This window comes from Oncorhynchus mykiss, chromosome 17, assembly GCF_057628025.1.
Source record: "Oncorhynchus mykiss isolate SJ-2025 chromosome 17, ASM5762802v1, whole genome shotgun sequence".
NCBI classification, from domain to species: Eukaryota; Metazoa; Chordata; class Actinopteri; order Salmoniformes; family Salmonidae; genus Oncorhynchus; species Oncorhynchus mykiss.
Window position 1 is genome coordinate 36,261,918 of NC_143038.1, and position 13,408 is coordinate 36,275,325.

Consider the following 13,408-nt stretch of genomic DNA (forward strand, 5'->3'; position numbering starts at 1 on the left):
CAGAAGAAGCCACTGCTGCACATCTGAAGTTAGCAGAAATGCACCTGGATGTTCCACAGTGCTACTGGCAAAATATTCTTTGGACAGATGAAACTACAGTTGAGTTGTTTGGATGGAAGGAACACACAACACTATGTCTGAAGAAAAAGTCACAGCACACCAACACCAAAACCTCACCCCAACTGTAAAGTATGGTGGAGGGAGCATCATGGTTTGGGATGCTTTGCTGCCTCAGGGCCTGGACAGCTTGCTATCATATAAGGAAAAATTAATTCCCAAGTTTATTAAGACATTTTGCAGGAGAATGTCAGCCTATCTGTCTGCCAATTGAAGCTCAACAGAAGTTGGGTGATGCAACAGGACAACGACCCAAAACAAAGAAGTAAATCAACAACAGAGTGGCTTCAACAGAAGAAAATACGCCTTCTGGAGTGTCCCAGTCAGTACTTTGTTTTCTTTTGTTCTATTGTATTATTGACTGTATATTTTGTTTATTCCATGTGTAACTCTGTGTTGTTGTATGTGTCGAATTGCTACGCTTTATCTTGGCCAGGTCGCAGTTGCAAATGAGAACTTGTTCTCAACTAGCCTACCTGGTTAAATAAAGGTGAAATAAAAATGTTTTTAAAACGTACCTCAACCCGATTTTAGATGCTGTGGCATGACCTCAAGAGAGCGGTTCACACTAGATATTCCAAGAATATAGCAGGTCTGATCCGAAACTACAGACCATGTTAGGTTGAGGTTATTGCTGCCAAAGGAGGGTCAACCAGTTATTAAATCCAAGAGTTCATATACTTTTTCGAACCAGCACTGTGAATGTTTACACATTGTGTTCAATAAAGACATGAAAACTTATAATTGTTATTAGTTTAAGAATACTGTTTGTCTATTGTTGTGACCTAGATGAAGATCAGATCAGATTTTATGACCAATTTATGCAGAAATCCAGGTATTTCCAAAGGGTTCACACTTTTTCTTGCCATTGTATGCACATTTTTAAAATAAAACTTATTTTATTTTATACCTATACAACAGCTTAGATTTAGTTGAACAAGTAATAAAAAAGAGAGGTCAAATTGATTGGATCGCTTATTTTCAATACTCCAGCAACTTCACCCTGCAAGGATAATGACAGGGAGCATTTAAAAATAAAATGTTTTCTGAGATTGGAGAACACATTGGGAGGGATCTTAGACCATTCCTCTATACAGAATCTTTCCAGATCCTTCATATCTTTCATCTGTGCTTAAGGACAGTTTTCAATGGGGTTGAAGTCCAGAAACTGAGACGGCCATTGCAACATTTTGATTTTGTGGTTAATTAACCATTTCTTTGTGGATTTTGTTGTGTGCTTGGGGCTATTGTCTTACTGGAAGATACACTTGCAGCCACGTTTTACCCTCCTGGCAGATGTAACTAGGTAATTGGCTAAAATGTTGTGGAACTAGTAATCTCTTCCGTCAGGCTTCTTCTTCTTTGGACTTCATATGGCAGGTTGGCAACCAACTTTAAGGTGTATTACCATCACCAGCTGGACTGAAGCTGGGACCTCAGTTCATCTTTAAATGAACTGTGCTCCTAAAAACCAATGAGGAGATGGGCGAGGCGGGACTTGCAGCATGTCCAGCGTCACAAGTGGAACCAAGTTCTATTTTAGCTTCTGGCTATGCAGATGCTCGTTGACACGTGCCAGCAGTGCGGATGCAATGATTGAATTACATGTATGTGTACATATATTTTGCAAATCTCGTGCACGTGAGGCCAGCGGTGTGGTCAGCATGTTAGCTCCACTGTCCAAACAAATACATATAGGGGAGTGTATTTACATGTACCTTATACCCCAACTGAATTGAATTGTGAATTCATGTAAATTAATTTGAAATAGAGATGTGAAAAAATGTAGGCCTCCTGTGATTGGTACAGTGGACACAGTACACTGTAACAAAACATCAACCAATACAGTGGTCAATAATCGACATTCGTTCAAAGTCAACGGGTGTAAGTAACCCTTGCTTTAGCCAGGCTGTATCACAACCGGACGTGATTAGGAGTCCCATAGGGCGGCGCACAATTGGCCCAGCGTCGTCTGGGTTTGGCTGGTGTAGTCCGTCATTGTAAATACGAATTTGTTCTTAACTGACTTGCCTATTTAAATAAAATATTAAATAAAAAATAAATATATACAATTACTCTACCGAGCGAAGGCAGACGCCAGCGAACAGATTCAGCACCATGGCCAGTTCCTCTTCTCGCGCCTGCGCCTGTTCTAGAGCTCTGCTGACAGGAAGAGGCCATCGCTCGCGCTTTTCATTGAAGGAGCTGCTTTCACTCATAGGAGCCCCCCCCCCCCCCCCCCTTTCTAGCATATCCGCTGCTTTCACTCATAGCCGCCCCTCCCCCCTCCTCACACATCCGCTGCTTTCACTCATAGGCGCCCCCCTCCCTCCCTCCTTCTCGCACATCCGCGTCTGTGGTGCAGGCGGAGATTGATGTGCTGTGTCTGTGCGCGTGCAGCATCTCAGCTCTCTCCATGCATAAGTAGTATTTTCTGGCATCCTTTAGAAAAGACTCAACAGATTCAGTTTTCTTTCGATTCGAGGATTATATTAAATTCTAAAGCAGATACAGGTTTAAATTCAGTTTAGGTTACAATACGAATTCTTATCAAATTCACAAATATTGAGAATAGGAGTTCTGCAAGGCGACATCCTCTGTAAGGCAGCAAAATGTTGGATCCGTCATCCAGTGAGGAGGAATCGGATGGTGGGATGGTGGAGGAGGAACACCATCACAAGGAGGCATCGGCACCCCAGAGCGGAGCCCGCATCTCTCCAAGCCGGACCAGCGAGAGCTCCGGCGGTCTTGCGCCCAGCAGCAGCCGCAGTAGCGCTCGCCCGACCAGCCCGAGCCCGTCAGCTGCCAGCGAGCAGGAGAAGGTAGAGGAGGCGAATTTGCAGAAGGAAGAAGAGGAGCGCAAAAAGAAGTTGCAACTATATGTGTTTGTGATGCGGTGCATTGCATACCCTTTCAATGCAAAACAGCCCACCGATATGGCGAGACGACAACAGAAGGTAAGCCACCCACGGTGGAATGGACGTAAATCATCACGTGTAAACGAATAGCCTACTTTTCACATCAATGATTAGCTAGATGCTCTCTTACAGGACCTAAAAAAGGCCGGATAAAGGCTACGTCAATAATAAGCCCATACTATCCCACAAACTCACACTAAATAGCCTACCATCATATCACAGCAATAGCTATCCATTGACCTTCTCCTTCATACACTGTTTACATGAATGTAGAATGTAGCTGAATTCAGCCATGCATAGGCTAATGACAGTTATGATGTGGGTTCGTATTGAACCATCAGCACTGCAGAGCCATGTAGATGGCTGTTAGATAAAACATTCGTTTCTACATACAGTCATCAACTGCGGGGCCTTGCACATCATCCAAACCATGCACAGTGTAATTTATACACTTCTATTGCGGAAGGGAATATTTTGAATATAACCTAAATAAATAAGTGTCATTGCAGTTCTACGCATCACCACAGTCATGTGACTAGTTTTCATTCGCGGTCTTGAGCTGTGTGTGCTACTCCGGTTGTTGGATGAAATCGTAGCCTTTTTGCGCCGTCACTTGCCCAGTTCATTCATTTTCCCAAGGTGACTTATAGTAGTAGCCTAAGCCCTAAAGGTCCGGACAACATTGAACACATTCGGGAGGCCTGCATATTTTCTCTTTTGCGGGGATAATACAGGCAGCCTGTAGCATAGGGCTAATACCTTTTTCCTCATAGAAATTTAATTATTTAATCCGTTTCTGTTAATATTTGATTTGGTCACGTGTCCACAATACGTGACCTATCTACTGCTTAGATAAACCATAAATGGTCCATTTCCCGCCGTTTGGTGAATACATTCAGCCTTAAATATATACCCCATATTTATTTAAAAAAATATATAAACTGTTCCTATACCCTCTAAAAGGGTTACTGTGAATTTGACAGTTTACAGGCTGCTCGGTGGCAAGTACAATTCTGTATTTCATATTACAGTATACCTAATATACTATATATAGTAATGACACAGTACAATAATGTAAAATTGACTGCATTATACTGTAAAAAAATGTAAATGCTACTGTAATCGAAATGAATGAATGAATCATAGCATGATTGAATGAAATTCATTGAGGGGAGGGGTCTGTATTTCATCAGCATTTTACTGTAATTATAGGGTTGGCTGCTAGGTGAAATGGTACATATTACAGTATATTAATACACATTTATTATTTTATATCACTTGCACTTCTAGAAGTCTTAATAAAGGCTTCTAAACTGGAAGCAACTACTGGGCAAAACAGACCAAAAGGATATGGCAAAAATGTTTAAAAGCTTGCTGCCTCTTCAATTGGTACCTTGTATAAGTTGATGGTATCACCACATTAGTTAAATTGGTATATCATTCTTACTCATGGGTGCAATAAATATAGCCTCTCATAAGACGCACCTCAACATACAGTGCCTTGCGAAAGTATTCGGCCCCCTTGAACTTTGCGACCTTTTGCCACATTTCAGGCTTCAAACATAAAGATATAAAACTGTATTTTTTTTGTGAAGAATCAACAACAAGTGGGACACAATCATGAAGTGGAACGACATTTATTGGATATTTCAAACTTTTTTAACAAATCAAAAACTGAAAAATTGGGCGTGCAAAATTATTCAGCCCCCTTAAGTTAATACTTTGTAGCGCCACCTTTTGCTGCGATTACAGCTGTAAGTCGCTTGGGGTATGTCTCTATCAGTTTTGCACATCGAGAGACTGACATTTTTTCCCATTCCTCCTTGCAAAACAGCTCGAGCTCAGTGAGGTTGGATGGAGAGCATTTGTGAACAGCAGTTTTCAGTTCTTTCCACAGATTCTCAATTGGATTCAGGTCTGGACTTTGACTTGGCCATTCTAACACCTGGATATGTTTATTTTTGAACCATTCCATTGTAGATTTTGCTTTATGTTTTGGATCATTGTCTTGTTGGAAGACAAATCTCCGTCCCAGTCTCAGGTCTTTTGCAGACTCCATCAGGTTTTCTTCCAAAATGGTCCTGTATTTGGCTCCATCCATCTTCCCATCAATTTTAACCATCTTCCCTGTCCCTGCTGAAGAAAAGCAGGCCCAAACCATGATGCTGCCACCACCATGTTTGACAGTGGGGATGGTGTGTTCAGCTGTGTTGCTTTTACGCCAAACATAACGTTTTGCATTGTTGCCAAAAAGTTCACTTTTTGTTTCATCTGACCAGAGCACCTTCTTCCACATGTTTGGTGTGTCTCCCAGGTGGCTTGTGGCAAACTTTAAACAACACTTTTTATGGATATCTTTAAGAAATGGCTTTCTTCTTGCCACTCTTCCATAAATGCCAGATTTGTGCAATATACGACTGATAGTTGTCCTATGGACAGAGTCTCCCACCTCAGCTGTAGATCTCTGCAGTTCATCCAGAGTGATCATGGGCCTCTTGGCTGCATCTCTGATCAGTCTTCTCCTTGTATGAGCTGAAAGTTTAGAGGGACGGCCAGGTCTTGGTAGATTTGCAGTGGTCTGATACTCCTTCCATTTCAATATTATTGCTTGCACAGTGCTCCTTGGGATGTTTAAAGCTTGGGAAATGTTTTTGTATCCAAATCCGGCTTTAAACTTCTTCACAACAGCATCTCGGACCTGCCTGGTGTGTTCCTTGTTCTTCATGATGCTCTCTGCGCTTTTAACGGACCTCTGAGACTATCACAGTGCAGGTGCATTTATACGGAGACTTGATTACACACAGGTGGATTGTATTTATCATCATTAGTCATTTAGGTCAACATTGGATCATTCAGAGATCCTCACTGAACTTCTGGAGAGAGTTTGCTGCACTGAAAGTAAAGGGGCTGAATAATTTTGCACGCCCAATTTTTCAGTTTTTGATTTGTTAAAAAGGTTTGAATTATCCAATAAATGTCGTTCCACTTCATGATTGTGTCCCACTTGTTGCTGTTTCTTCACAAAAAAATACAGTTTTATATCTTTATGTTTGAAGCCTGAAATGTGGCAAAAGGTCGCAAAGTTCAAGGGGGCCGAATACTTTCGCAAGGCACTGTATGTTAATGAGACAGAAACAGCGATACCATGCAACCACTAGTGGTCAAAGTTATTTTTTGTTGCTTTTTTGGTGTGGAATTACAGTACCATTTGAAATGCAGCAATTATTTGCTCCGCCCACAACATCTTCCCACAATGCAGCATAATTTATAGCATGCTGCTGTAAAACATTTCAGAGTATTTTACTGTTGATAATACCCCAAATTACTGTATCATTTATTGTTTTCTGTTACGGTGTAAGCTACCGTGTAGGCTAGATATGGCAGATTTTGAGAACATATTGTACTGATGTCTGTCGGTGGACACTTATCAACGGTCATGGGATGCTGCCCAACCGACGCAACACGTCCACAAGAAAACAGGAAAATTCTAGAATGGTTAACGGAATAACGGTTTCTTCAATATTACAGTGCATTCGGAAAGTATTCAGACCCCATGATCTTTTCTACATTTAGTTACGTTAAAGCCTTATTCTAAAATTGATTCAATCGTTTTTTCCCCCTCATCAATCTACATCAACCCCACAATGACCAAGCAAAAACAGTTTTTTAGAAATGTTTGCAAATTTATTTAAAAGAAAATCAGAAATATAACATTTACATAAGTATTCAGACCCTTTACTCAGTAATTTGTTGAAGCACCTTTGGCAGCGATTACAGCCTCCAGTCTTCTTGGGTATAATGCTACAAGCTTGGCACACATGTATTTGGGGAGTTTCTCCCATTTCTCTCTGCAGATCCTCTCATGCTCTGTCAGGTTAGATGGGGAGCGTTGCTGCACAGCTATTTTCATGTCCCTGCAGAGATGTCCGATAGAGTTCAAGTCTGGGCTTTTGCTGGGCTGCTCAAGAACATTCAGAGACTTGTCCTGAAGCCACTCCTGTGTTGTCTTGGCTGCGTGCTTAGAGTCATTGTCCTGTTGGAAGGTGAACCTTCGCACAAGTCTGAGATCCTGAGTGCTCTGGAGCAGGTTTTCATCAAGGATCTCACTGTACTTTGCTCTGTTCATCTTTCCCTCAAACATGACTAGTTTCCCATTCCCTGCCACTGAAAAACCTCCCCACAGCATGATTCTGCCACCACTATGATTCACCGTAGGGATGGTGCCAGGTTTCCTCCAGAGGTGACGCTTGGCATTCAGGCCAAAAAGTTCAATCTTGGTTTCATCAGACCAGAGAATCTTGTTTCTCATGTTCTGAGAGTCCTTTAGGTGCCCTTTGGCAAACTCCAAGTGTGCTGTCATGTGCTTTTTCTGAAGAGTGGCTTCCATTTGCCACTCTACCATAAAGGTCTGATTGGTGGAGTGATGCAGAGATGGTTGTCCTTTTGGAAGGTTCTCCCATCTCCACAGAGGAATTCTGGACCTCTGTCAGAGTGACCATCGGGTACTTGGTCTAGAAAGAGTCTTGGTGGTTCCAATCTTCTTTCATTTAAGAATGATGGAAGCCACTGTGTTATTGGGGACCTTCAATGCTTCCTCAGATCTGTGCCTCGACAAAATCCTGTCTTGGAGCTCTACGGACAATTCCTTTGAGCTCATGGCTTGGTTTTTGCTCTGACATGCACTGTCAACTGTGGGACCTTATATAGACAGGTGTGTGCCTTTCCAAATCATGCCCAATCAATTGAATTGACCACAGGTGGACTCCAATCAAGTTGTCGAAACATCTCAAGGATGATCAATGGAAACATGATGCACATGAGCTCAATTTTGAGTCTCACAGCAAAGGGTCTGAATACGTATGTAAATAAGGTATTTCTGTTTTTAATGATTTCTAAATTTGCAAACATAAAAAAAAAAAAAAATCTGTTTTCACTTTGTCATTATGGGCTATTGTGTGTAGACTGATGAGGATACTTTAAAAAAAACTACATCTTTTAGAATAAGGCTGCAACATAACAAAATGTGGAAAAAGTCCAGTGTTCTGAGTACTTTCTGAATGCACTGTACATCGCTACATGTAATAGTTCCCATTGTAATTAAGATGTTGATGCATGTTGTGGATGAGTGGGTATCGATCAATGGTTCCTATGATCAAAAGCAAAAGTATTGACCCATGGCGATTGGCTCAAATTTTCATAACGACGTCCTTTTGTAAGCACTAACGGAGGCTAACTCCACCATGAGGCATGGCTACTAGGCCAAAGCCCGTGGGGAATTTCATCGTTTTTTTGTAGGGTTTTTGGATAAGCGTTGAAAATAAGGTTTGTGGTAAACACAGGTTTAGGAGATCTTAGGGTAACGTTGGGTAACTAGCCTCCCGGGGTAACTGCAATGCAAGTCAACGGTACCTAAATGATGCTTTTCCAAATAATGCCCAAAATCCAAAATGTAATTAGTGCAATTAGCCTGTGGTATTATCATTATATTATCTTATTACCTCTACCGACCTAGTGCACAAACCCACACCAATAGAACTCGCCAGCTTGTAGTCCTGAAAAACAGAAATTAGTTAGCATTTTCTACTTCTGGTTCGTTCGCCATTCCGGTTTTGGAAATTAATGGGTAAAGAATGTGATTTTGGGATATACGCCAAAAATAAGGCCTGAGGTTAATACAGGCTTAGGATATATTTTATGTTTTTTTCTATGAGATAATATTAGTCAGTTAACATCATCTTTATGAATTATGAAATCTTTATATGCTTTATGTACTTGTTTTGATAACATGAATGCTTCAAAATATTCACCAAAAGTGAGGTTAGCTGATTAAGATTATCTCACGAAACGTATAGGGTAACTTGGGGTAACTAAGAACAATGTCCAATTGCTAACACAAAAAAACAAGTTTGGTAAAAATGTGGTATATGGATGATGGTCATGTTTAGGCAAACAAACTACAATTCAGGCTGTAGCACAACAAAATGTGGATTAAGTCAAGGGGTATTAATCATTTCTGAAGGCACTGTAGGTCTATGTTTCTTATTTTGCCTCAATGTTGCAACAACCCCACTCTATACCATAGGAGAAAATGCAGTATTACACCAGTCTTAAATTCATTTCACTAGCCTATATTAAAATAATATCTACGTACAGTACTTCCTGTCATGTCAGAGACAATGCACCACAAGAGGAAAATGTCAAAGTTGTTCAGGTCTCATAAATATCTGTCTGTTCTTCAATGAGGCACAGCACACATTCACAATGAGGCACAGCACACATTCACAATGAGGCACAGCACACATTCACAATGAGGCACAGCACACATTCACAATGAGGCACAGCACACATTCACAATGAGGCACAGCACACATTCACAATGAGGCACAGCACACATTCACAATGAGGCACAGCACACATTCAGGCTATGTCCCAAATGGCACCCTATTCCGTACGCTACTACTTTTGACCAGAGCCCTATGGGGCCTGGTGACAAGTAGTGCAATATAAAGGGAATAGGATGCCATTTGGGATGAAGCCTCAGTTAATTTCTGTTCACTCAATGCTAGACAAAAGCTTCTTCATATCTGTGATGACTCATGGGAGTAAGTCAGCACTGCACTGCATTGTACGCAATGATGGGATAAAGTGCATTTAGCATATTTACATATTATTATCTCCTATTAGAGGAGGCTGGTAAGCAGGTTGACGTTTATTGGGATGATTCTTGTCCTGGAGGCAGAGCAGAGCAATTTTCACTAGATGGGCCAGCTGCAAAGTCAAAATTGGCAGTATATTGTAAAAATTAATGAAAACAAAAATGAGATTCTTGGTCTTAATTTAATGTTAGGGTTATAGGCAGATTGTTAGCAGTGTGGTTAAGGTTAGGGTTAAGGGTTAGGTTTAAAATCTGATTTTATGAATTTGTGGCTATGACAGCTAGTGACTACCCTTCAGAGTTTCTCCCAGTACATGAGTCAACCCACTAAATGCCAACCTGTGGCTGGTGAGGGGTGGACGGCTCATAATAATTGCCAGAATGGAGTAAATGGAATGGAATCACGTCAAACACATGGAAATGTGCTTGCTGTGTTTGATACAATTCCATGAATTCCAATCCATTACTATGAGCCCGTCCCCCAATTCAAAGAACCACCAGCCACCACTGTCTTTTATCCCCATCTCTACTAGCAACAGTGGTGTATATGAATGTATAAACTTTATCTATAGGTATGTCAATCCTATTGAATGTATGTATAGATTAAATGGAAGCCACCACAGTGCCTATGTGTAACGATTCTCCTCCTCTTCTGAGGATGAGTAGGAAATATCGGACCAATGCGCAGCGTGGTAAGTGTCCATGTTGTTTATTATAACCGGAACACTGAAACAAAAAACAAAAGTAGAACAAAACGCAACAGTTCTGTCACGTAGTCACACAAAACACTAAACAGAAAATAATCACCCACAACTCAAAATGGGAAAACAGGCTACCTAAGTATGGTTCTCAATCAGAGACAACGATTGCCAGCTGCCTCTGATTGGGAACCATACCAGGCCAAACACATAGAGATAGAAAACATAGAATACCCACCCCAACTCACGCCCTGACCAAACTAAAATAGATACATAAAAAAGGAACTAACGTGGACGTGCCACTATGGAGTGTATTATACATAGATTGAATGGAAGCCACATACAGCTATCTGGTATCCTTTACTAGAGACGCTGCCTTTGATCATGGAATGCAAGCAATTCTGAGGCCTGTTGATATGACTAGTTTCCAGCTCAATAGCATACTGTACATTCCCTGTATGCACGAAATGCATGCAGTTGCATATTTTCTTGGGGGTCATGAACTGTATAGACAAGCAGTGCTTGACTTGGACTGAAATAGGGGCTGGTACTCATATTAGGTTCCAATACTGTTTATATTCATGTGGACGCAGGAGCTTCACGATACGTTTTATCTTATATTCTATAAGAGGAAAAGGAGCTCAAGCAGTAGAACATTTGAGGTACCGGTACTCAGCTCCGGTGAGCTTCTGCCAAGTCGAGAACTGTAGCCAACCATGTCTATATGATGATATAGAGTTACCAAATCCACTGGACACTGAGCAGAGGAGTTTAGATTGAAATAAAGGTTGAAGTCAGATATTACTGTAAGTTATTAATGCTAAGTCTCAACTTCTAGATAGGGAACTGATAAGCCAGACAGACACATTTACCAGCCATTACCATATTGCCTACCTACTCTTTGAGCCCCACAGAGGAACCACACAGTGGAACCATGGCTGCATTACAAATGGCACCGTACTCCTTATGTAGTCCACTACTTTTGACCAGAGCCCTATGGACCCTAGTGCACTATATAGGGAATAGACTTCCATTTGGAACACAAACCTCTGACTCAGTCTACTCAGCACCATGAGTCATAAATGTCACTACCAACTGAGACCATTAGGTAAAAGATGAAATCATTGCTCTGAACTTCACTGATCTATTCTTGTGACTGAGTTTGGCATCAGACTTAATAAAATATAGTCTTTTCTATGGCTCCAGATTGAAACCTCACTGAAAGCTCACTGATATAAAGGAATTTGAGACAAGAAATACAGTATATGAGTATTTGTGATTTTCTGCAACGTGCATTTCTGTAGTAGTAAAGGAGTAATTCTCCAGTACCCCTTGTTTCATATATTTCCTTTTAAAGAAGGAAAAACATTGATCACTGAATAAAGACATTTAAAGCTATAATGTTATTTAAAAAAAAACATTTGTTATTGTATTCATAATTGTAGTTGTTATCCATTTACACAGGATTAATTCCAACAAAAAAAAACGAACTGTTGTGTAGTCATTACCCTTTCTCATGAATCCAGACTTACATTTATCGTTACATATAATTTCCCTTTGGAAGCCCATTGATAATCAAACCAATGGCTCACCACTTTTCACATTTGCCCGATGGTGGATACATACAAAAATAATATACAGCCTATGGCTATTTCCTATAGTTCCACATTAGTCACAGGAATAGGATGAAAGCATTTGGGTAATGAAAGGACTTGAAAGTCCCCCTGTGTAACTGCCTGGCGAACGAGAGGAGCAGCTAGGCTGCAGCATCATAATCCGTTATTAGGACTTGTGGCTGGCACACTAACAGAACTGCTCACTGGGGCTATCAGTGTGAAAGAGGCCTGGTTACTTACTGACTGACTGACTGACTGACAGACAGACAGACTGACAGAGGAGGCAGCAAAGGCAGATGCAAATGTGCCGGGCTGAAGTGCAGCGCAGTGACCCTGTGAAAGACACAACATAATGGGGCAATTACTGACTGTCGCCTCCTTTTGAGGCACGTGAAAAATAATTTATTCAGTCTGAAAGCTCTTATTCTCTCTCTCAGCTAAAGGGAAAGGTGGCATACTGTAAACAGTGCTGCTTTGCTGTCAATGGGTGTTTTGTTAAAAACCAAACATGTTTGAGTCCGTGTGTATGCATATACATATGGTATGTACATTATTCATACGTTACATTATTTCAATGCAGACGTGGGTAGTAACACGCTATAAGTAACACTTTACATGTACTCAAGTCATTGTTTTTAGGAACTAGTCATTTTCTTGGAACTCTGTCAGCATAGGGGTGCAACTTTGGTTTTAGAAGTAGGGGAAAACAATAATATATATATATATATATATATATATATATATATACACACAGTACCAGTCAAAAGTTTGGACACCCCTACTCATTTCAGGGTTTTTCTTTATTTTTACTATTTTCTATATTGTAGAATACTAGTGAAGGCATTAAAACTATGAAATAACACATATGGAATCATGTAGTAACCAAAAAAGTGTTAAACAAATCAAAATGTAATTTATATTGAGATTCTTCAAAGTAGCCACGATTAGCCTTGATGACAGCTTTTCACACTCCTGTCATTCTCTCAAACAGCTTCATAAGGTAGTCACCTGGAATGCATTTCAATTAACAGGTGTACATTGTTAAAAGTTAATTTGTGGAATTTCTTTCCTTCTTAATGTGTTTGAGCCTATCAGTTGTGTTGTGACAAGGTAGGGTTGGTATACAGAAGACAGCCGTATTTGGTAAAAGACCAAGTCCATATTATGGCAAAACAGCTCAAATAATTGGTATTTTATTTATTTAACTAGGCAAGTCAGTTAAGAACAAAATCTTATTTACAATGACGGCCTACCCCGGCCAAACATGGACGACGCTGTCTAGGCTGTGGGTAACTGGTGAAAGGAGTCAGGCGCAGGAGAGCTGAGATGTGTAGACAAGGTATTTAATTCAACAAAACACCAGTACAAACACAATACTATGGTGCTGGAAAAATACCGGAACCA

At 40.6% G+C, this 13,408-nt stretch overlaps 1 protein-coding gene across 9 annotated transcripts in view; it reads left to right on the forward strand.

Annotated features, from left to right (window-relative positions):
* The first annotated feature begins 2,285 nt into the window (after nt 1-2,285).
* The window catches only part of LOC110494076 (calcium-dependent secretion activator 1), a 169,405-nt gene continuing 158,282 nt past the window's right edge, over nt 2,286-13,408 (forward strand). For all 9 annotated transcript variants that reach the window (XM_090205439.1, XM_090205440.1, XM_090205434.1 and 6 more), the window contains exon 1: nt 2,286-3,074. In XM_090205439.1, coding sequence (XP_090061565.1) covers nt 2,730-3,074 — 345 coding nt within the window. In that variant the 5' untranslated portion in view covers nt 2,286-2,729. The remainder of the gene's footprint in view (nt 3,075-13,408) is intronic.